At 36.4% G+C, this 23,356-nt stretch overlaps 1 protein-coding gene across 2 annotated transcripts in view; it reads right to left on the bottom strand.

Annotated features, from left to right (window-relative positions):
- The window catches only part of LOC135077441 (tyrosine-protein phosphatase Lar), a 538,711-nt gene that overhangs the window by 139,928 nt on the left and 375,427 nt on the right, over window positions 1-23,356 (bottom strand). For both annotated transcript variants that reach the window (XM_063971980.1, XM_063971981.1), the window contains exon 4: window positions 14,902-15,033. In XM_063971980.1, coding sequence (XP_063828050.1) covers window positions 14,902-15,033 — 132 coding nt within the window. The remainder of the gene's footprint in view (window positions 1-14,901; window positions 15,034-23,356) is intronic.

The following is a 23,356-nucleotide window of genomic DNA, read 5'->3' as shown; positions in this document are numbered from 1 at the left end:
AGAGGTGCTCAAAAGCTTTTTTAATGTGTCCGTTGCTAATTAATCAGCAATTCAACAGTTAAATACATACTCTGCAGTGATGGACGTCAACGTAATTGTAATACTTACTGCAGAAATATTTATTCTAATTGCTGATGACTGCAGTACATTCAATTGTTAGCTTTACTATGCTACTGTACTGCTCTTTAATAAATAAATATCTGTACACTTTATCTAAACGTAGATTTAAATTGCAGTTTAAAGTCCCAGCACGTGCCAACCCTAACTATGGAAAGGAAATAGACTCTAAGATTGTGTGCCGTCGTCGTAGTCAATTCTCTTTATCGTCCATTAAATGTAGATCAAACTAGTATTGGATTTCTTTCCACGAGAATCAAGAGAATTTTGTTCCATTGAAAAGTATTCGATCTCTAACGTCGGTAACACGTAAAGAGTTAGTGAGCAGCGATTATTGTGGAGGTATATTTTATTTACAAAAGCAATTTTGATTCTACAAATTGAGGGGGGAAAAATCTTGGTGTCATGCATTGTATCTAAGGCTGAGTTGCATCACCAAACTTTGATCGTAACTTTGACGATAACCGGTGTATTTTGTATGGAATTTGACTGATTTTTGACGTTTGTGAAAGTTAAAGTAAGATGGTGCAACCCAGCCTAAGAGATAATAAATAAAACACTAGATACAGACATCGTAAGTATTGGGCTCAAAGTATAATGAATCTTTGAGTTACAAGTAAAGAATCTGTCATTTTGTAACTTATAAAAGAAATTCTTTGAGCTTATGTCACTGTTATACAAGTAATACCCAAATAGTGAGATATTTGACATAAGCTATCGATACACTCTATAAGAGATTTCTTAGGGTTATTGGTAAGATAGTGTGTTCGTAACACATAAGCAAACCACCAAGCTTGTAAGCTTTTATAACTAAAGATACCAATAAATTAAACTTCACTTATTACCTTCTGTACCAATCAATTTTGTAAAAGGTCTTACTCGTATCAGTACGATATTACTTATGTAAGGAACAACAGCAGGGGCTAAGCATCAAATCGAATCGGCTTACGGTCCACCGCTCAGTCTGTTACAGACTACGAGTTCTTGTAAAGCCCGGTCTGTGAGCACGTAGAATTTTGTCCAATGACCCCAAGCTACCTATCCTTATCGCTCGCGCGTAATTATATTGCTGTCACGACTGCAGTGAGTGTGCGAGCGCGACAGCAACAAATATAATATGCTAAAATTACAGTGTATTACTGTGTTTTTAGCAAATAAACGTTTTGAATTTGAATAAAACACGTCTATATCGCAATAATAATAATGTAAGATCCTAACAACATTTTGTATTTAATCAATTTATTACAGCCGCTCATAAGAATCGATAGAACGTACGAATGCATCGATTACTTACGAGTCGGAATCGCTACATTTACGTTCATTTCTGAGAAGTAATACAGGGAGTTATTAAAACAGTTTCAATGGAACTCGGCTGCCAACGGATGACTTGACAATTTCTAAATCTTCATCGTAGTTAAGCTATTTTAGATACTGAGCACTTAATATTGCACGTAGTTCGTAGAACGAATAGCATGGAGGGAGAGTTCTTGAGCGACTATGCTCCAGAATACTTATAAAGATAGGCCTCCGTAGGCGTCCTGGCCTGGACCTGTACCACCTTGTAGATACAGCCATCGTCAAATCGTTCGTGGAAGAAATTCTTTGGAGGAGGCCTTTGTACAGCATTAGAAGTCCTTTGTTTGAAAACGAAGAAGGAAATGCAAAGTACACGTGTGTAAAGAGAATTTAAGGACTGTGTGTATCGTTACAGAAGAGCTGCATAAATCGTACTGTGTAAAAGCTTTTAAGCTTAATGAATGCATTATTATCGCTCGAACTGAAGCCAATAAGATATTTGCGGTCTACATAATATAATTCAGATAATAGGTCTCCCTTGCTCGTGCTATGGATATTCGCAGTCAAAGAAGATTATACACGGTCTAATCGATATGTTTAAGCTGTGCGCTTGAAGTGTAAAACTAGAGGATTTTCCAACTATTGTATGATGAAAACAATGGTTACTTTTGGATCACCAACAAGGATATTAATAAACTACTAGTACTTTTACTTATGTGTAACGCATTATATTGCTCTTTTACTTACGAAAAATATGTAATTTAAGGAAATGTACGAGTAGCAAATTATTCTTCGTAAACTTTCTTACTATAAAGCGAAGTTTACATTAACCAATTAAATAGTAACATTTATCTGTTTAACACAAGGCTGAATGCAAAAAATGAGCATCAACAAGACAAAGAGCAGAGCGCAAAACTTTTTCATAATATTACTTAAAACTGCATGTAAATGAAAACACCTTGCTGAAAAATTCATTAGAATATTCGAGCAAAAACGAAACGAAAGCGTGTATTAATGTCCTACTTCTTTTGCGGGCGTCCTTGCACTTTGCATTTTTCCTGCAAGATTGCTAGAGCACAATAATAGCACAACGAGGTATGATCCTTGTCTCAGGGGTGTAGAGTTTAAATTGCTTTGTGGGGGTTTGTGTGAAGTTGCTAGAATGTGGGGCGACAAAGCTAAATCGCCACTCCCCGTAAGTGCCGGGAAATGTATTTCACAACAAGTGAGAATAATTGTTGTCTCACTCTAACGGTGGGATTTTTAACGGATAATAGCTTTTTTGTGTTTTAAACTACACACTTGGGGAGTTAATACCTTATTCATGTGCATAAGTGAATATTTTGCGCTTTTACTTAGATCAGATAATGAAAGAAAAGTAGGACGTTTTGTTTAATTGTGTACAGTAAGTACCTACTACTCTAAGGCTGAGTTGCAACATCTCACTTTGACTTTGACAAACGTCAAAAATCTGTCAAATTCCATACAAAAAACACCGGTCATTGTTATAGTTACGGTAAAAGTTAGGTGGTGCAACTGAGCCTTATGAACGCTGTCGTTTACGTTTAAAATCTGTTAATAACAACGATCGTATGAATAAAGTGTGCTTCGTTACACAAATTATTATTATTAGTGAACTACGAATCAATTAATGATAAAACAAATCCGAATAAGATGTCCAATGAATCTGTACCTCCAGCAATTAATCAAAGCCACAGACAAGAAACAATAAAATCATTAGTCACACACTATATTATTTATCGGCGGCCATGTTACCATCAATTTATTACCGCAATCTTGTGGAAATAAAGATATTAATCTATCCCCAACTAGTATCCATTACGAGTCGCTATAGTCACTTGGGGTCAGTTATGTATTTATGTATGTTCAATAGATTACGGCCGGCACCAATTAGGAAGATGGTTGCTGATTGTAATTAGGTTTGGACATGACTTTGCTTGTTTATCTATATCTATAAAAGAGAAAGTTCACTCATTCACTCATCACGAAATCTCAGAAACTATTTTTTTTAATGCATAACAAGGCAGGTATTTGACCACAATCGCATCTGATGTTAAGTGGGATGCAGTCTAGGATGGTATATATCTGCCCTGCAAGTGCCTATTCACTCTCGCCTTGAAAAGGCCCGGATTGTAGTCTTCGGGAAAGACAGCAGGCAACGAATACAAATAAATAAATTCAACTTCTAATAGGGTAAAACGGGGTCCACGCGTACGAAGTCGCGGGTGGCTGCTCGTGATTTATAAATACATATTTTTAGAACTCTAAAATAAATACTGTGGAAACTTACGATAATAAGATGCTGAAAATTATTTGTATTGATATCTAAAAAATCTATAGTATAGTCCAAATAATTTTTGTCTTCCATTTCTCTTAATTTAAAAGTGACCAGTTCAATCTGATGGAAACAAAATTTGGTACTTTCAATACAATTAGGTAATAATAAAGATACCCATTTGTAGATAAAAAATATCATTGAAGAACTTTATTATAAGGAAGATATTTCAAGGAAAATATTGAAGAAAACCTTTCATCTTATTTCAATAATCATTATTATTATCTAGAAGTGTAGGAAAGACTATATTAAGACTATATTCGCAATGTAAAAGAATAAAAATAAGAATTTGCTACTGTAAAAAAACTTCTACTGAAATCTAAAAAGATAATTTACTTTACATACTAGTGTTAAAGATTACCTATGTACTTAAATCATCATAACCAGTGTAAGAAGAGCGGGGCCTCCTGCCACAGGTATATCCATATACTTACTAGGTAGGCCCCAGCCTCGGATTAATGTAAGTACCTGCTTGTAAAAGTAAATAAAAAGATTTTATTTTAGTTTTTATTTTTAAATTAGTTCACTCACGCTTTTGTAAGTAATGACTGAGCTACGAAAAGTATCATGTGCTACAGACGTAGCACGACTACGAAACTCGTAGCAGTTGCTACAATGTTGCTCTATACTACGAAAACGTTTCTTTCATAGTTACTAAATTGTCAAGCAGCTGACATACTCGTAATTGTATTTTTGTCGATCAATAATCACAAAAAATGACTGTATTTATTATTTTAATATCAAATCAATTAATTGTATTGATTTTATCATCCCTGTCATGTTTTGGAAACACTACTCATAAAAATAATGTTCTACGAATCATTTGTCGTGGCAATGCTACGAAAATCGTAGCTACAATGTTGCTCTATACTACGAAAACGTTCTTACCACTCAAGTAGCTGACATTAATATTTTTATCGATAAATAATAACAAAAAACGCCTGTATTTAATATTTTATCATCCTTGTCATGTTTTGGAATCACTGCCCAGTGCCCACAAAAATAATGTTCTACGAATAATTTTGCTGTGGTAATGCGACGAAACTCGTAGCAATCGCTACGGACTTGTTACTACACAACTAGAAAGAAAGAAAGAAAAAAATGTTTATTCAGTATCATCGACAATACAGTTACAAAAATACTTAAAATTATTTAATGAGTAGGTAATTACAATGATACTGAAAAGGTATCCACCCAGCATGGTGTCGTAGCATCTCAGTAGATAATGTCACGACACTGGTCTTCCGTGGACACCCAGACAAGGAGAACACTACTAAGCACAACAATTGCTCAGGATACATAATAATATAAATAAATACCTTATAAATACGTTACATATTGCACCAGAACTACGACCGCTTCACAGTGTACCACTACCGAGACCTATAAACATAATGTAAATAAATTAAATTTATCGCGTCTGGGATACTCCGGCTATTTACCTAAAGTATCATTAATGTAACCGTGGTACGGGGGCGTTACGATCCCCCAGTAAGTAGCTCCCTGAATATTTAACTATGGGCAGCCTTTAGAGATTTGGGCTATGGATTATTTTGCTCCGGTTATTTTGTTGGGTTATTTAGTAACTTAGCGTGGGATGAAGGGAGTAGGCTGTATATTATGTACAAGGTTTTATGCACTGAGTTAGGGTTTCGTAAATCTGTTGAAAAACAGGAATTTATTTAGCACACACGTGTTTATCTAGCCACATATCTGGTACAGGAATTTATAACAAAGATGGAAATCGTTGAATATTGTATCACACATGTAACTCAAATTGGATTTAAATTGATCATCATTATCATCATCATTAATCCTACTCAATGATTTCCACAACGCCCTATTGGTACCGGCCTGCATCCAGCGCCTTCGAGTCGGTCCACCTTGTGGGTGAAAGTCCCACACTGAATTTTCAGGCTTCAAATGTTAACTTTTAAATAAGTCTTGTGAAGTATCAAATAAAAGCTCTTACGATAGACATCGTTCAAACACTTCTTTATACATAGGTATTCAAAACAACTGTACTTTTCATTTAGTCATGAAGTTTTCAACTTCACAGTGCAATACGAGTACCTACACCTACAAATAATTATGTAATTCGATAGATATGTAGACTTATCCGACATCATAAAGGTAGCAGGAAAGCGCTGGACGCAGGCCGCTACCAACCGAGTAACATGGAAAGCATTGGGGGAGGCCTATGTTCAGCAGTGGACGTCCTATGGCTGAGATGATGATGGTAGATATGTAGGCACGTACGGAACTCTCTACACAAGAGTACAACTTACAGTTGGCTGGTTGTTTATTATGAGAATGGTTTAATAGGCCATTATTTCTGTGCACTGGGATTATAACTTGCGTTCTTTTATGCGAGGTTATTTGAGCTTATGTAAATGTATGATACATTAATGCTTTTATTATAATAGTATTTTCTAAAACTTCGTATTTTTGTTACTTCTATTATGCATGTGATTAGAATAATAAGTATTTTGATATTTTATTTCCAACTAAGCTCGAGATTTTACTATTTTGTAGTTAAGATGAATTTTATAATTGGCCATACCACATTGAAATTCCTGTCTATTGCAGCAATTATAGCAGCAGTATAGCTTGTTTGAATTCTAAACATAAATAAAATAGGTTTTTGACAAATTTATTCAATAAAATCATTCACAATAACATAGTTTTGTGTAAGATCTATAAATATGCTATATACCCATGCTTAAAGCATTTTAGCTATGATATTCAAGTCAAGTATGATTTATTATGCCACGACTAATATCGTTTAGCGTTTAGCTTAGATACATCATACGTACCTATATGTAGATAAAATCACATATAAATGATAATGAGCAGCCATTACGGTTTGCTACGTCTCATTAACGTTGCTCGCGATAGTGTTATGATGTTTTCCGCGAAAAGCCACTGAATACGTGATGAAATCGCGTTATTTCTGTACATTCCTTACATTGATGGTAGAATCTTGAACCAGATTTGGGTATGAAAAGGTTAAAGTTAGATGTTAACAAACTTCATGGTTCACCACAATGGTGTATTTTGAAAGACAGCCTCCAAGACAGTGAATTTATTATTACTAACGCCCGTATTCACAAACGTTACTATGAGGTCTCTCAGCACAGCGTGACATATGAACCAATCACAGAGCTCTATTCAACGCTGTGAAAACAAATTAATATGATGAAAGCTATAATATCTTAATTTTTCTCTTACGCCTGTATTCACAAACGACGCTTGCTTAAGCGAAGCAGCAAATCGAACGCATAGCGTTGAATAGAGCTCTGTGTTTGATTTGTGCGTCACCCTGTGCGCGCACTGTGAGACCTCATAGTAATGTTTGTGAATACGGGCGTGAAAGTTATACATGATTTTCTGTTTCCATATAAATCTTTAGCTATACTTTTCTATTCATATAAGTTACAACCATGTAAGTTCCATACGACGGCGCGAGACGTATCATCGATCAGGCGCCGGTACTCGTTGACGCCTGGTGTCAATCTCAACCAGAATATTGTACGAGAAAAACTTTCGCACGTACCAGTTTTTAAATAAAATTTGTTATAGTCATAGGGAGTTAACGGAATACTAGTTGTTTAGATGAATGTGGTTTGCCGAGATTACACTTGCAGAATGACGTTTTTTTGATATATTTTTTATATCAAAAAAACTTCTTAAATTTTTTTATCATTTTATGAGAAGAAAAAAAAAACTGTTTCATCTAGTTACCTCCAGGGATAGTAAAACTCTTAACATGTTTTAACTACATGCATATTAAGAAAGCAATCAACATCCATGCACACAACTGTTTGTATTAGGCAGGTATAGAATCTGAGACCACTTGCACAGAAGTCTTGTCCGCGAACCACTAGGTCAGGCAGCTGTCTCTTTATTATCTTGAGTCAAATGTTCAATTAGATTATTATTTATTAATAAACAAAGATTTCTTTTGTTTTAACACACAAAACTACCATTTCATTCAGCATACTCACTTCATAGTAAACTTTTACTCAATAAATCCACACAAAATTACACACGTGAAAGTTTCCGAAAGGACACCATCCATCATGGCGCGTGACGTCACTCGTGACGTCAATCTGGCTGACTCCGCTTATTGCTCAGTTGGAGACTTGAATCGCGATTGCTGCGATGTTCGCTGACAGGACAGCGTGTAACGATAGCCGAGTTTTATGAGGAAAGTAGGTTATTGTTGATAAGTGAAGCAATTAGACTAGCGGACGCCCGCGACTTTGTACGCGTGGATCCCGTTTTACCCCCTTCATCTATCTTACGCGGTTTAGATTTTTTCATACAAATGTTTTTTCCCGCTAACTCCCGTTCCCGTGGGAATTTTGCAATATCCTGTTGTAACTAAGCTTTAAGTTTACTAAGGTACCTGCATGCCAAATTTCAAGCGTCTAACTTAAGCGGTTTAGATTTTTCATACAAAAGGATTTTCCCGCTAATTCCCGTGCCCGTGGAAATTTCGGGAATTCCTTTCTTAGTGCACTTCTACGGTACCTAAGCTACGTCCCTTCCAAATTTCAAGTGCCTACGTTTAGCCGTTTAGGCTGTGCGTTGATATGTCAGTCAGTCAGTCAGTCAGTTTCTCCTTTTATATATTTAGACAACTGTCAACACATTGCCTGAGTCTTCCAGCGACTTTTTCCAATTTTACCTTCGTCCACGGGCCAAGTCACTTATTTGAATTTTTAAATAGTTTTTCTTCCTGTGACTGGGCCCACCTGTAAGATTCTAGAGTAGATTTTTCTTGATTTGGTGTTTTATTTATTGATAAAACATTGAAGGTGGGCCCAGTTACTGGAAGAAAAACTATTTAAGGTGGGCCCAATTACTGGAAGAAAAATTCAAACAAGCAGCTTGGCCCGTAGACCAAGCTAAAAGTGGGCCAAGTCACTGGAAGACTCTATGTCTCACCGAAATTATTAGACAAAGTTACAATTAGGACATCGTATCGGATTAATGTAAGACACAATAAAGTGAAGCATTAAGTCATACCAATTTTCGGAACATCAAATTAAGTTTGCCAAAATAACCAAAGTAATGTTTTCAAATTGTGAGCCCTGGGACTAACCAGGACTAATAATTCGAACACCCCCAGTAGAGCACTTGAAGGACATATAAATGTAAGAAGATAGAGAGAGAATACGAATTCAAAACATACTATCACTTGAAGGCAATATTATACAGACCGAAAAATTTTACGACGTTAACACCTACTTCGCCTTTTCTGATATACCAGTGTCACCTTCCATCCGAGTGGGTATATTGCAATGTGACCCCGAACCGAACAGAACGGGATTATCTGCCTCTCTCTGTATTTATGAGCACATAAAACAGAAATAATATCCACACGGGTAAATGATTTCGTCGAGACAGGCCCATCAAAGATGACATTTCGTTTTGAGGTCAAGAATAACCCTTTGACAACGAAAAAACTCGTACCTTGAGACCTTTTTTACTGGTTTTCACGTAATCTATGAAAAAACAAAAGAAATAAAGCACCTTTTTTCTATTTTTTCGAGTTACAAAAATTTTTTACATTGGCACAAAATAAACTTCAAAGGTTTGATTGCCATTAAATAAAAAAAAAGAAAAGACCAAAGCAGGATTTAGAACGAAGCTGAATTGCTAGTTCGTATGTGAGCTACACGTTTGAATACGAAAAATGAATGTTTGAAACAAAAAAAAAACAAGACGCGCCACCGTTATACGAACACTTTTTTGTGATCTGTCGATTAGGGCATAGGCTTTGTGACGTATTGACCGTTTTTGTTTAGTTTATTTTTTTGTTTTTCGACGTACGAGTAATCGAATCGTGAGTTTTTGTTGCTTTGTTCTTTATTTTTTAATGAAGTATTTACGTCAACAATACAAACACTAATGACCAAGCCTGACATCTACATAGTGTTAATTATTTAAAGTGTCTCTCAATTTAACGTTAGCATTTTTTTTTATAAAACATTAATATGATAAATAAATAATGCTATATTTAAAGTGTACAAATGAAGTAGTAATTTCCTTATAAAGAAAATGCTGCTTCTCTAAAATTTTTTTCGTATATGAACCTTGTTAAGTACTAAATCTAAATTTTATTCGCATAAAAGAGCATATTTTGTAGCCATAACTGCCGAATTGAACAATAGTTCTGAGATTACATTAAAGAGTTTCGGGTCGGTAAACTTTTTGATAACATCTATACGCCATCTAGATAAGAGTTCGAAGAAAAATAAATCATGACGACATAGCCCAGACACCGCGCCAGTCGGGGCACGCACGCACATCAGCGTACTGACAGCCAATAGTAATAATTCACTTGAAAACAGTGTTTTTCATAAAGAAAACTGTGACTTGTAAGTTTGTCGGGAAATGGCAGAAACAGGGTTAACAATGTTTTGTTTAGATACGTCAAAATTGAAGTACCAGGAAAGATTTATTATTTCTTGGCAAGGGAAGACAAATTCGCGGAATTGGTGAAAATTATTTCTGATGAATAAGTTTATTGACGAATTTTAGTAACGTTACCGAATTAGACGGTTCAATTATTGTTTACATTTACAACGCTATTAATTTAATTAACAATAATATACACCGATCAAATGTTTTAGCTATTTTAGGTAGCAGCTGGCTGTAAGCTTAGCTGTAAGTCAACAGACAGTCGACTTTTACATAACAACTGGTTCATTTTGACTAAGGCTGGGTTGCACCATCTTAATTTGACATTAACAAACGTCAAAAATCTGTCAAAATCCATACAAAATACGCCGGTTATCGTTATAGTCACGGTTAAAGTTAGATGGTGCAACTCAGCCTAAGCAAAGAACACGGTTTTCCCCAACAGTTACAAACTATGAATCAACAAACAACAAATTCAAAATATGTATTCCTCTAACATCGTCTTTGATACATAACCCTCCTTTTATTGCCGAAGTAAACCTGCGGGATCGATAGTTCTTAACAAAAAAGGGTCAGTAAAATACCCAAAATAGTTACAAATTCATAGACTCGCAGGTAAACGTACCAAAGGGAGAAATCTTCTAAAATCTCCCTTTCACGTAAAAATGCCTATTCGTAGTTTTTGGATCGTTTGATGCATGGCGGCCTTGATGACAGGGGGACAAATCGGAGCAACTTTGATGGAGCATGCCGAATATGAAATGAGATAGGTGCGAGATCCGCCATCATTCTTTTATGGTCAGCGCGTTGGGGACGTGTTTCGTGGACTGATGGAATTTAAGATGTAGTTACACTGGTGAAAAGACCCAAATGATGTGAATTACTGAGGTTATAGAACTAACTTGAGGATTAGTAGTCAAAAATCTGGTCTAAAGTCTCTAAAAAAATCTAATTTTTTGATGATCATGTTACGTTATAACGCCCTAAATAAGTTACATCAAATAGTACCTACTTATTATAAGAGAATTTGAGGAAAAGGCAATTTTCAGTCCATTGCATTTTATTTTGAAATGTATAAGTAATAAATTCACTTGCAAAACAATGAATAATATAAAAATATCACTATCAGAATTCTTAAAATCACTTGACGTCACTCGAATTTAATTGGTATACTTGAATCAAATCCTGTGTTTTCATATACCACAATAACGACAACAAACTGATGCTACGAAATTGATAAATCAGTAAGAAGATATTTATAAAAAGAACACCTGGTTAAGGTTTAGAGCGTATCATAATTATTAGTTATTGAAAATAAATTATGATGTGTGCAAAGAAAATGTGTCAAAAACTCTTGAATTCTTTGAGCATCTAGAAACCGAAACATATGAAAGCCGGCTTACTTATTTTATTCGTATTCCTCGGCAGTACATATCGGTCCATAATCGGGTGCGTCGCCTATACGTTTTCTCACATCATTGCCCCGGGCTTATAGCATCATTACCGCCCTCAGATATTTATGGGGCAAAACCGGGGGTTTAACATTTCAATCACGAATAAAAATAGTGGAAGTAATGGATAGAAGTTTCTCTTCCTTGGGGATCTTGCGGGTCTGATGTCGCCCATTTTTCAGTTGGACCAAATTAAGTTGAAGCCTTTGTTTTCATTTGCAAGATAACTTTTGTGTCTATGCTAGGCGTAATCTGGCAGAGGAAACGTTTTTTCTGTGCTCTTGAAAATCCTTTTTGGATGTAACTGACAGGTCAAAGAGGTAGAATTATCACGGTCATTATTTAATTTATCTACGAGTAGTAACACAGAATAATAATAAGTACTACGTACAGAAGTTTTACTTCGCGAAGGTATTTAAAAAAATGTATGCTCAATGTCATTAACAATATGGTGTAATTCAGCCTGTCTCAAGAGTCAAGCACCATTTTGTTGACAAATGTCAGTGATCGGCACTGCGCCGAAGCTATAGGGCTGACTTCGGTAAAATGATGTGACGTGAGGTGCCAAACTGCGGAAAATGGCGGAGGAAATACATGATTTAGCATGAATTATCATGAATAATATAAACTACTTATTTACTTCTCAGTGTCTTGAGGCAACTTAAAAAAGTACATTCTGTGTATTTATTATTATTTAGGCAGTTAAATACTGCACAGTATTTAGTACACCATTTTCTTTATTTTCTTCCATCATACACAAGAATACGCGTGCGTGAGTCAATGTTCGCTCGTATGTGAGGCCTTGTCGAATAGTATCCTGTAGGTGGGCCATCGTGCGTGTTTTGTTTTCGATGTAAACTCGCGGAGATGAACAGGCCTGGTAGTAATAACAATTTATTGTAATGGTTTGAACATTTTCAAGTGCAATTTATTTCAAACGGTAAAAAAATAGAGCAATTGCTAATGTTATATTTTAGTTTAGTTACTAGTTTTATGGACCGCCATTTGTTTGATATATGTATTAGCTATACCATTAAAGTATATTTTGAGCGATGAAGTGACAAAGATCCATTTATCTTTTCAGTTCGTAATTAGTATAAATAACAAGACGTATTGGTATTAAATAATAAATAATTGTGATCCACAATAAAATCTGAAATCACGGAATCAATAGGTAGGTACCTACTCAGTTACTATAATATTGTCAACTCAGTACCAGTGTGTAGTGCGTATAAAAATACTTCTAAAGAAGTTGAAGCATTCCGTTTATATTAAAATATAGGTAACACCGCGTATCTGACGCTTAACGCCTGTTCCCATTGTCACTAGCGTACTGTATTACGTACCCACTTCACTGGAAAAGCGTCTCGGAATTCCTCTAAGTTCCCACGCATATTCCCTCCCTCCACAGGTTGAATATTGAATAAGTTGCAGCTGGCAAAATAAATAGCCCATTACGCGTCTGAAGTACGTTTCGGATCTGCGGAACATTACACCCGCACGAAGTCTCCGTTATATTACTGGGAAACATTCAGTAGTTCTTGTGTTAAGTATCAATATGATGATGAAACAACGTATCACTATGTTAGAGTAGTAAGTATTATTTAAAACTATTTTACAAAAAAGTATTTAACTAAGTTTTTTCCCACTGCATTTACTCAGTTTGGGACTAATAAGAGTATGCGCACACCGTTGATTTTTAGTTGGCCGATAGTTGTGCCCGATTTTAATTTGTATGAAGAATCGGCCAAATCGAATCGGCGTACTTAGTGTGCGCACTCCCATACATGCCCATACTGATCAACTGCCCGACTAAACTATCGGCCGACGAAAAATCAACGGTGTGCGCCTACTCTAAATGACGCAGTGTAAGATGTCTAGGGACATTATTACCTTTTTATGTTCGTATCGAATTGATCACGATAATAATATCAAAATAAAGTGTTTGTGCTTGTTTACGATGGAGCTGTTTTTATGAAGCTCTTATACGAATTTTCAGGTTCTCAGAAAAGCAATGTCTTCTTACTTGTTTTATATGGATTCAGAAAGCTAATTAATTCTAGCTAATGACACTATCACGGGCATTTGTCAGTTCTCTGAGGAATTTTCTGAGAAAACATCCATTAAACACGAATCTGCTCTGGGTTGTGAGAAAAATGTGCGGATCATAACAATCACTTTTTCTTGAGAAGTTAACAAACAATCTCATATTGTAGAGACTTGAGTAGGATAAACTGGAAGCTTTTATAAGAAATCTGTTTGTGATATATTAATATGTACCTACCTACTGTATAAAAAAGAATATCTTTCCAAAAAGTTACTAGAGTTGCGATAATAACAGTTACAAAAACGGAAACGGCTGACTAAGCATGAGATGAGAGAGAGGCAAAGAGGGCTTGCTCTTGCTGTGGATTCTTAATGACCTGGATGCTGATGAAGTACGAGTCGATACTACTGATCAAACGTAGTATTAATGCTCCCATTGGGCACACCTACTGTATATCCCTTCATTGTTTATACAAACTATAACGCGCTATAACGTCCCACTTAATATTGGAACTTGATCTTCCATGGTGTTTTTGTAAAAGGGTAATGGTTTCCGCACGATTTGGCTTCGATGCCATTTTTCAGGAGAACGCTTATATCTTCGCCGGGAAGCTTTGGAAGATTTATGACCAATCATGTGTTTTAAGTCTATGATTATAATAGTTCATTCTAAAGAAAGGTATAAGATATTGGTTCTTAGGAAAACCTGAAATAAGTAAATGTTTAACAACTAAAGGTTTTTGCAAGTCTTAATTTGGTTAAATACAGTTACTATCTCTGGTAGTTATGATTACCATCATACTACGGAAAAGAACAGTTACGTGTTCCTTAATTTGTAAAATTATTTTTAATTTTTAATGTCATTTTTCTTCTCAAAGAAAAGGAGGCAATTGTTCCGCCCTTCCGACTGGCAACTCTTGGATTCAGGATCTACAGCTGAACCGCCAATAAAAACTCAATCAGTGAAGGCCTAGTTGACCCAGGGAAACTAGCAGTCAGGGGAGTTACTACTCCCCTGAAGCCAGTCCAGCCAGGCCAGGTTTTAGTAAGTAGGTCCTGTCCATCTGGCAGGGAGAGCCTCACATAACCCACTGGTTCCCCCGGGCCAGTGGGTATGAAATTTCATGCATATCCTGACGGGGAAGTAGCAGTTGCTGCTTAAATAATGAATAGTAAAAATAACCAAATATCAAAACCACTTACTTGAAACTCGTTTCCCGTTCTTCCTCCACTGGATATTCGGGATGGGGTCACCTCGGGCTGCGCAGTAGAAGGCTGCTATCCCGTTGGCGCGCACCTGCAGGTTTCGAGGCCGGATCGTGATCTCAGGGGGATCTGCACACAGAGATAAAGGGGATTGGTTAGATAGGCTGCAGTGGATCAGAAAAGTTGACATAGAATACTGACAAAAAATATTGAAAAGAGAAAGGTAGGCGTTCACCAAGTTCTGTGTTAAGTAATATACGAGTACATCAGAATTTACCAAATACCGTGACATTTGCTGATCGTGTATGACAATACACGTCGTCGGATGTTAGTACTTAATTATTACGACAGCAATAAACCATTTCGTTAACGTGACATGAATATCTGTCTCCAAAATCAAGAATAAGTTTATTTAAAAAGAAGAATACTAAGGCAGCATTGGATACAATATCGCCTTGCTTCATAATTTCTTGATGTAAAATGAATTAATTGAAAAATTGATGAGCAACAGTATTAACTAAAAGTTGCTTAAATCTGACAAAACTAGAGGTCAGAAATTTCTGACGACAGTTTTTATAAACATTTGGTATGGCGCGGTATCTGAATATACCAGTTGCCGTTACTAGAGCAAGAAAATGTATGAAAAAGTTCGTCCGCTAATTATGGAGCCACACGTGACAGCGACTGGTCGCTAAATGAACGACGCTAATGCGAAAAGGAAGCTTGCCTAAATACTGTTTTTATGAAGAGAAACTAACTATGACTTAAGGCTAGATAACTATTGGTTGAGAATGTCACAGTGCAATTAGTTACATGTTCCATTGATATCAGACGGTATAAACAAACGGCAGAAGAACAAAGGAACCGTCCAACCTAACCACTTAAGTAAACTAGGTCGACCGCAGCTTGATCTCTTAAAAACAAGTTCACAGTAACGCAATAACTGACGATGTTCGAACCAGTTGAAATTCATAATCTATCAAAATCTGGATCTGGTAGGTACCTATCCGTTAAATTTGCGAAACCATTCAACAATCACAACGCTGTAACTGGAGGCTCAGATATTCGGAACTCTTCGAAATAATTTAATAGAAAACTTATCACTCGGAATGTAAATTCGTGCTACCCAAGCCCAGTGGTAATCCCTAACTGCTGGACAAAGTTACTTATATGAATTATGTATGATGGAAATTTTACAACCTTTGGAGTGGTGGTTATGTTCGACCCGGCTATGTCCAGTCATGAATAAATTAATGATATCTTAGAGTTTGTTTAGGTGGCCCATTAATTGGAAAAGGGTTGGGGAATGCCCAATGGTGAAGGATAACGTTTGAACTACATTATATTCGGATTAACGTTTCAAATTGTGCTGGTATGCAGATTTGCACATCGCCCTTTTCATTTTTCGCGACTGCGGGACAAAAAAGAGGATAATGTGTTTATTGAATGAATAAACAATGTAACTGTGGCTTGCTGAGATAGAACAGGTAAATATGCATGCATTTAAAAAGTTTCAAACGTCTTTTTCGAAACTAAAACTACAAATGAGATGAGCATTCCCTCTTCTACTTTATTAGCCAGTGTCAGAGCCCGACAAACGCGAATTTAATTTCTTACCCAAAAGTCTTGAAGTTCCGAAGTCGGAAACTTCGTTCTGTCGCACAATTCCAGAATTGTTTCCACCAAATTACCAGAGGGCGCTGTCGTGGCGGTACATTTTCATTACAGCAGTGAGATTAATGGTATTATCTTGTGGAAAAATGCGCGTTCAGAGAGACCATTATGGTAAGGACAAGCTGGAGAACGCTTACGTGGTTTAAACGGAGTTTATTGAATTTTTAACGTGCACTTACAGATGTTAGTGGGAATGCAGTTTGAAGATTTAAGTGAATCTAAAAATAACGAATAAAACAATTTAATTTGATGTTGAACTTTTGGACTTTTTGTGGTAATTTATTCAGAATAATTGCGATAATATTTACTTTAAATTACAATGATGGCGAGCTGGGCTCTTAAAATCATAGCTTACTTTAGAAAGTTACTGGAATTATTTACCTACTCCAGTTAGTTACCTTAGCACCCACATAAAATCTCTTAAAACAAAACCTAGCTATTTAACATCAGACTATCTATAAATAGTGAGACACTAAGGTGCTACCCACAAGACAGCTGTTTCAAGATATATTCATAATATAGATTAAAACTATTGTAATAATTATTATTTCATTTTTTGAGAATGGATAGATTATATTTTGTACAGTCAACAGCATATCGTATATATCTTAAATAAATACTTTCTATCTATCTACACAGTGGATATATCATCATCTGTGTCTATACTATCTGCTTCACTAAAAAAATAAGCTATTATTCCCTAAATTACTTGGCAATTTAAAAAATACTAAAACGATCACGAAAAGACTCACACCTCAGGGATCGTTTGATTTCTGAACTAGAAAATGAAAGTGCGTATGGCCACGCTCCCTAGGGCGGGCCGGCATTAATAAACGAATCTATGTATTTCGAGACTGTCACAGACCTAAAATATTCATGATCAGGACCGCCGCGGCCGGTACAGATTAGTTATTTTGAAAAAAGAGTTCGGTTTATGCTTTAGGGACGACACAATGAGATGGATATGGGATTTTCAGTGGCAATTTAAATGCGGTAGCATTCGTAATTGGAATGATGGGAAGGTTAACGGTAAATTAATACCAATTCTTCATTGCATACGACACAAAACTGACAATTGATAAAACTTTAATTAAGGTAACTAAGTACCGAAGGCAATATTTCGAAATTACTAGCCGAATAGGTAATATGTTTTTCAGATGTTCAAGTACAGAAATTAGAAACCAATTAGCAAAATTGTTTTATATTTGATTAAAGGAATATCTCAATTATAATTTTCTACTTTTTTTACATATTTAGACTTCTAAATATAAAAATTTAATAGCCAAAAGTTTAAATTGTAGACTCTCCAAGACAAAATGTTACAAATTGTACTTTTTTGCCCCCGAATTGTTTAGGAGGCGCTATTCCTCGGGGCGTACTAAGTAGTTCACCTTCAACAACTGAAACTGTTCTTTTAAACTGCTCTCACGTTTCTCTCAGTTCGGTGTTTACCTACTTGAAGAATTGCGCTTACAAACTAAGTTTTAAATTCAGAATAATAAGGCTCGAATCGCACCGGAAAACGCAGCGTGGGACGTCCACTCACAAGGTGGACCGACGACCTGATAAAGGTAGCAGGAAGGCGCTGGATGCAGGCCGCTACCAACCGTGCGATGTGTCATTGGGGGAGGCCTATGTTCAGCAGTGGACGTCCTATGGCTGAAATGATGATGATGATGATGAAGGCTCGAATTACAGAACGCACACGTACAGCCTAGAACAGGTTCAAGTCTGTGATTGATCTAAATATTGAAATTTAATTGTCCTAATGCAAGATTTCACTCCAGTTTCATTTTGAAAAAAAAAATCAGAATACGAACTTAGAACGAATTTAAATCCTAAACAGAGCAGTCTAGCAAATATACAATCTAACAAACATTAGTCATTCCTTTTAAAAAGGCTGCATGACTTTAGTATATTCGATTTTTTCACTCGAGCCCCATTCAAATTCCCATCAAAGAGCCCATGAACCAACCCTTTGACTGACGTTTAATCACAAGCCGTAATAAAGTGACAAGAGGGTCTGATTGGACCGAACACGGCTCACAAATTATGTCGTATAAAAATGCCATCTAAATACGATATGCGAACGGGCCTTAATGACCACGTACTCCACTTCCAATTACTGGCTGTTGATGCCGATCTGTGTGAGCCACAGTAAAAGGAAAACAGCCACGCTTCAATCTAAGTGTCGTCGTCGATTTGTATACTTCTCATTTTTTCATTTCGAATGACGTCCACTCCTGGTCAATTACCTTCCCCAAGGATTTACACAAAGATCGGTCCTGGGGCGCCTGCATCCGGGCACCTCACGCGACCTTCATCAGATCGTCAGTCCACCTAGTGGGAGGCCTGTCCACACTACGTCCTCCAGCCTGTGGTCGCCACTCGAGAATTTTTCTGACCCAACGGACATCGTCTCTACGAGCCATGTGCCGCCCACTGCCACTTGATTTTAGTAATTCTGCGAGCTATGTCGGTCACTTTGGTTCTCTTGCGGATCTCCTCATTTCTGATTCGATCACGCAGGGAAACTTTGGGTCAGTATAGTTCGTATCAAATCAAATAATCTGTTCGTTCTGCCCGAGCTACGCTAAGAGTGCTTTTTCATTTGGCCGGGGTATAACGTGCCAACACGCTGAATTATATCGCACTCAAATTATAGGTACGCTGTAATTATAGCGGGGATCTGTGACGCAAACACCAATTTGATCGCTATCGCTTCCAAGGAAGCATCAACATTTGCATTCTCGATGGAATCGATGTAATATCGAGTTGGAATGCTACTTGGGCGAATGAATTTATCGATTACGTTTAAAGGACTTAGGAATAATTATGCCAAAACGCATTGCGAATGGTGGTTATGTTTGTGTTTTAAGTGGTTATTTTAACACTTAAGTAACCGTTAATCGGCTAGACTGTTACCGCTTTAAAGGAAAGTTCAGGTGAATTATTTTTCTGTTATTTCGATGCGATGTGTTAATGAATGTGATAATGTTAATTATTATAGTTTTATTTTCATAAATAAACGTTATAATCGACAAAAACTCTATATATTCTGGTTGTTCATGAATACCAATCCTTGGAATGAAACATGATGTTTTTATTGTTTCTTTGACATCGCATCAACAGTTATATCGTTTTCTTCTCTGAACTAACCGCTTGAATTAAGTTATTTTCTGTACTAACCGCATGAATTAAACTACGATATTACTAAATCACTTGTTTAAAACCTACACAATTACGAGTATATTTCACGTATACTATCCCCAATATTAGCACTAGTATCACGCGTGCGAGGCGTCACGGCCTCCGCAAAAATGGTCACGTTCGGATAGCGGGATTGAATCCCGCGGCACGTGACGACTTGCAAAAAAAACATGGCGGTGCACCAGTAATAGATTTTGTAAAGGTGGTATGATCACTGCAGTTTTTATTACTCGTCACATTTTTTATTTGTGTAGTATTTAGAATTAAATATGTGTAGAAAACTGACTTTTTACTTTTGTATTCTTTGATTCTTTTTTAAATGCTTAGTTACACTGAAAATGACTTAAATTATTTTTAAAAATTTGTGTAATTTATTGATACAATGTTAGTTACGAGTATTTTACTATCAACATTTAATTGTTAGAGAGACTTTAATATTTATTAAATTTGGTAATCCAAATAATTTATTTTTCTTTGGAAATAGGCGATAGGTATTCAAAAGTAAACCATGTTCCTATCTCAACTATTTCTTCTACAAAACTCTGAGATATCCTAAATTCAATTCAGTCGCACGAGGATAACGTAGCTAAAGGATATTTTGCTAGCATTCATCCTTGCGGAGTGGGTCTTTAATGCTCCATCGATAATATCTACGACAGGCATATCTGGCCTAGAATGCCGAAAAATTGTGGGCTAAGAATTCGGGCCTAACATTCTGTGGAGCTTTACTGATGTAGTATTTTTTACATATTTACGCGTTACAAATATTTTTACGCTTTTATTCACAAACTATGCTTGCTTAAGTGAAGCAGCAAATCGAACGCACAGCGTTGAATAGAGTTCTGTGATTGATTCGTGTGTCACCCTGTGCGTCCATGCGCACTGTGAGATATTTTTTATGTGACAGGAGGCAAACGGGCAGACGGATCACCTGATGGTAAGTAACCTCATAGTAATGTTTGTGAATACGGGCGTTAGTAAACGTATTGTCATTGGTATAGGTAAAGGAAGGTATTCAGTTGTCAAATGTACTCATATTTACTAAACTATACGAACAGCTACAATGACATCTTATCTTATTACAATGCGATTTTGCATTAAAAATTACGGTTTGATGTAGGTACTGTTGCCTGTACTTTAATCATGGAACATCTAAATACATATTGGACTTTTAAAAACTGAATGGAATATCAATTAACATTGGTTTGACGTATCAAAATAAATATTAAACGACTTTATTGTGATAGAACTAAAAACTAAAAGTAACAATGATTTATTTAAACAATTTTTACTTTTAGTCCTTTGAAACAGACAATAAAACATACGCAAAGATAGATTGAAGCCCATACGGTTTTTTCAGCTGTAAAACGCTTGTTTGCGAAGAGAACAACGAGAAATATCGCTATCAATTACTCGTATTCATTACTCAGCGATGCGAGATCGGTTCGATATCGACTGGACAATTTTACGGGCAACGATGCTCGCGTTTACAACGATACGCATGTTTTTGGGTGGGGCGTCAGTGCTAGCGGGGGTTTTAATTACATCTTTAAACATGTAAATAAATAATTCACTGTTTCATTATTACTGTGTACATATCCACCAGTAGTACTGTAAGGTAAGGTGTCAAGATTTTAGCAAAACATAATATTTTTCCACCGCGTAATCTTGTTTTTCAAGGTCTATGGATTATAAGTGAAACTTTTTGCAGAGGAAAATTAAGCTGTTATTGGATTCATACGATTGATACAATGAGAAAAGGACGAGTTCGAAGTTATGTTTACTACGAGTACTTATACTCGTACATAAATAGCTATTTTACGTATTCTAGCTGAACGACATACTATTGTTATTTCAAAAAATACTTTTTTAAAGGAAACTAACTTGGTACAAAACTGGAAAATTTCACTTCACACGAGTAACTTTTTGTACAAGCAGTAATCAAAGTTTAGGCCGAGTCTCAAACATTTTTGAAGTGAAAACCCGCTAGCACCGTCACTTTTTTATGCAAGCAAGTATAGGTAGTGACTGAAAGTAATGTTGATGAGCACCGATTAATTTTCAGTGTAAAGCCGCTAGCAATGTCACCCCACCTTTACAATATCCGGTACAATGGAGCCGCGTCTGATAGAACGCAGCCGGGCGCTGATTAGATCAGGATGTTTGCCATTAGCGATTTATTACCTGCCGAAATCCAGCTTTGTGCAATGTGGGCATTGATGGCCAACGGATTACGAAAATGGTAATTGACGCATGAAGCATATAGAGAAATAACGTGTGCAATACAGAATTTAAACGTCCACCCATAAAGAGCGACGATCTTATGAAGCAACAAGGCGCTGGATGCAGGTCGCTACCAACCATGAATGAGTAGGAACCAAAATGGCTCCTACTCAGCTTGTATCATGTTCATTCATGGTTGGTAGCGGCCTGCATCCAGCGCTTTCTGTGTAAAACGTTTGTTTGAACCAAATAAACCATTTTTCTTTCTTTCTTTCAACCGAGCGATGTGGAAATCATTGGGGGAGGCCTATGTTCAGCAGGGAACTATACTTTGGCTGAAATTATGAAATAAAATCTTTGCAGGATTTACCATCACTTACCATTAGGTGATTCGTCTGCTCGTTTGCCTCCTATCCCATAAAAAAAAGAAAAAAAGTCAAAATTCAGGTACCTCAAGTAATGCACAAGACCGATGCAAAATTAAATGGCGACATCTCCTATCGGAAAACAAGACACACATTGGATCACTGAGCCATCTGAGTAAGTGCTAAAGTGGGACTTGAATCTCAATATTTCCCTTGTCTGTTGCTGTAGGTAATCACTGAGTAACTTAGAAAACTGTAGATATTTTCAAGATAATTTTATACTGTAAGCCTGAGTCGCTTATATGCGTCCAATTTAGTAGGGACCATGGAAGCAGATGTTGAGACCTAAACCTAAATTACCTAAATTGGTGGTTACATAACGTACTCATAATAAATAACTCGCAAAAACTATTATTAATATCTTGAAATGGCTCTCAGAAAGCCGAACGCTTTGATTAATGCTCAGCTTTACTGTGGACTTTCGCAAACGAAACAAATCACCCAAAAAATAAAACTCCCTTTCGTTTCGCAAGAATATTGTAATTTATAAACTCGAAATTGCCGTCAGGGTTATTCGAGCGGGTAACAAACACAATGACAATGTCATGTTAACGAAAAATGTATTGATGAGTCTAGTCAACCCTAAAGCACAAAGGACTTATGACAACGGGTCATGCAATTTTCGCGTTCAGAATTACCCAGCCCATTTTTTATTCATAATATCGAATAACCGATTTATGCTCCCATCGAATTTAATTTTATTGTACGAGAACATTTCATTACGGCATCAAATAGAGTTAATCGAAATGTGCATACGCCGATGAGTATATCCGTATAGGCAATTTATGACAATAATCTGGACAAAAACCGGTTTTGTGGGCCGTATAGTAGCTGTGAGATTTACAGGAACAAAATTTATTGCTTAGTCCGTATAAAACGTGCGTTTGATTTGCATATAAGTGATTCGGATCTAAATGAAT

This window comes from Ostrinia nubilalis, chromosome 13 (assembly GCF_963855985.1).
Source record: "Ostrinia nubilalis chromosome 13, ilOstNubi1.1, whole genome shotgun sequence".
Lineage (NCBI taxonomy): Eukaryota > Metazoa > Arthropoda > Insecta > Lepidoptera > Crambidae > Ostrinia > Ostrinia nubilalis.
This window is presented reverse-complemented; position numbering and strand designations above follow the sequence as displayed.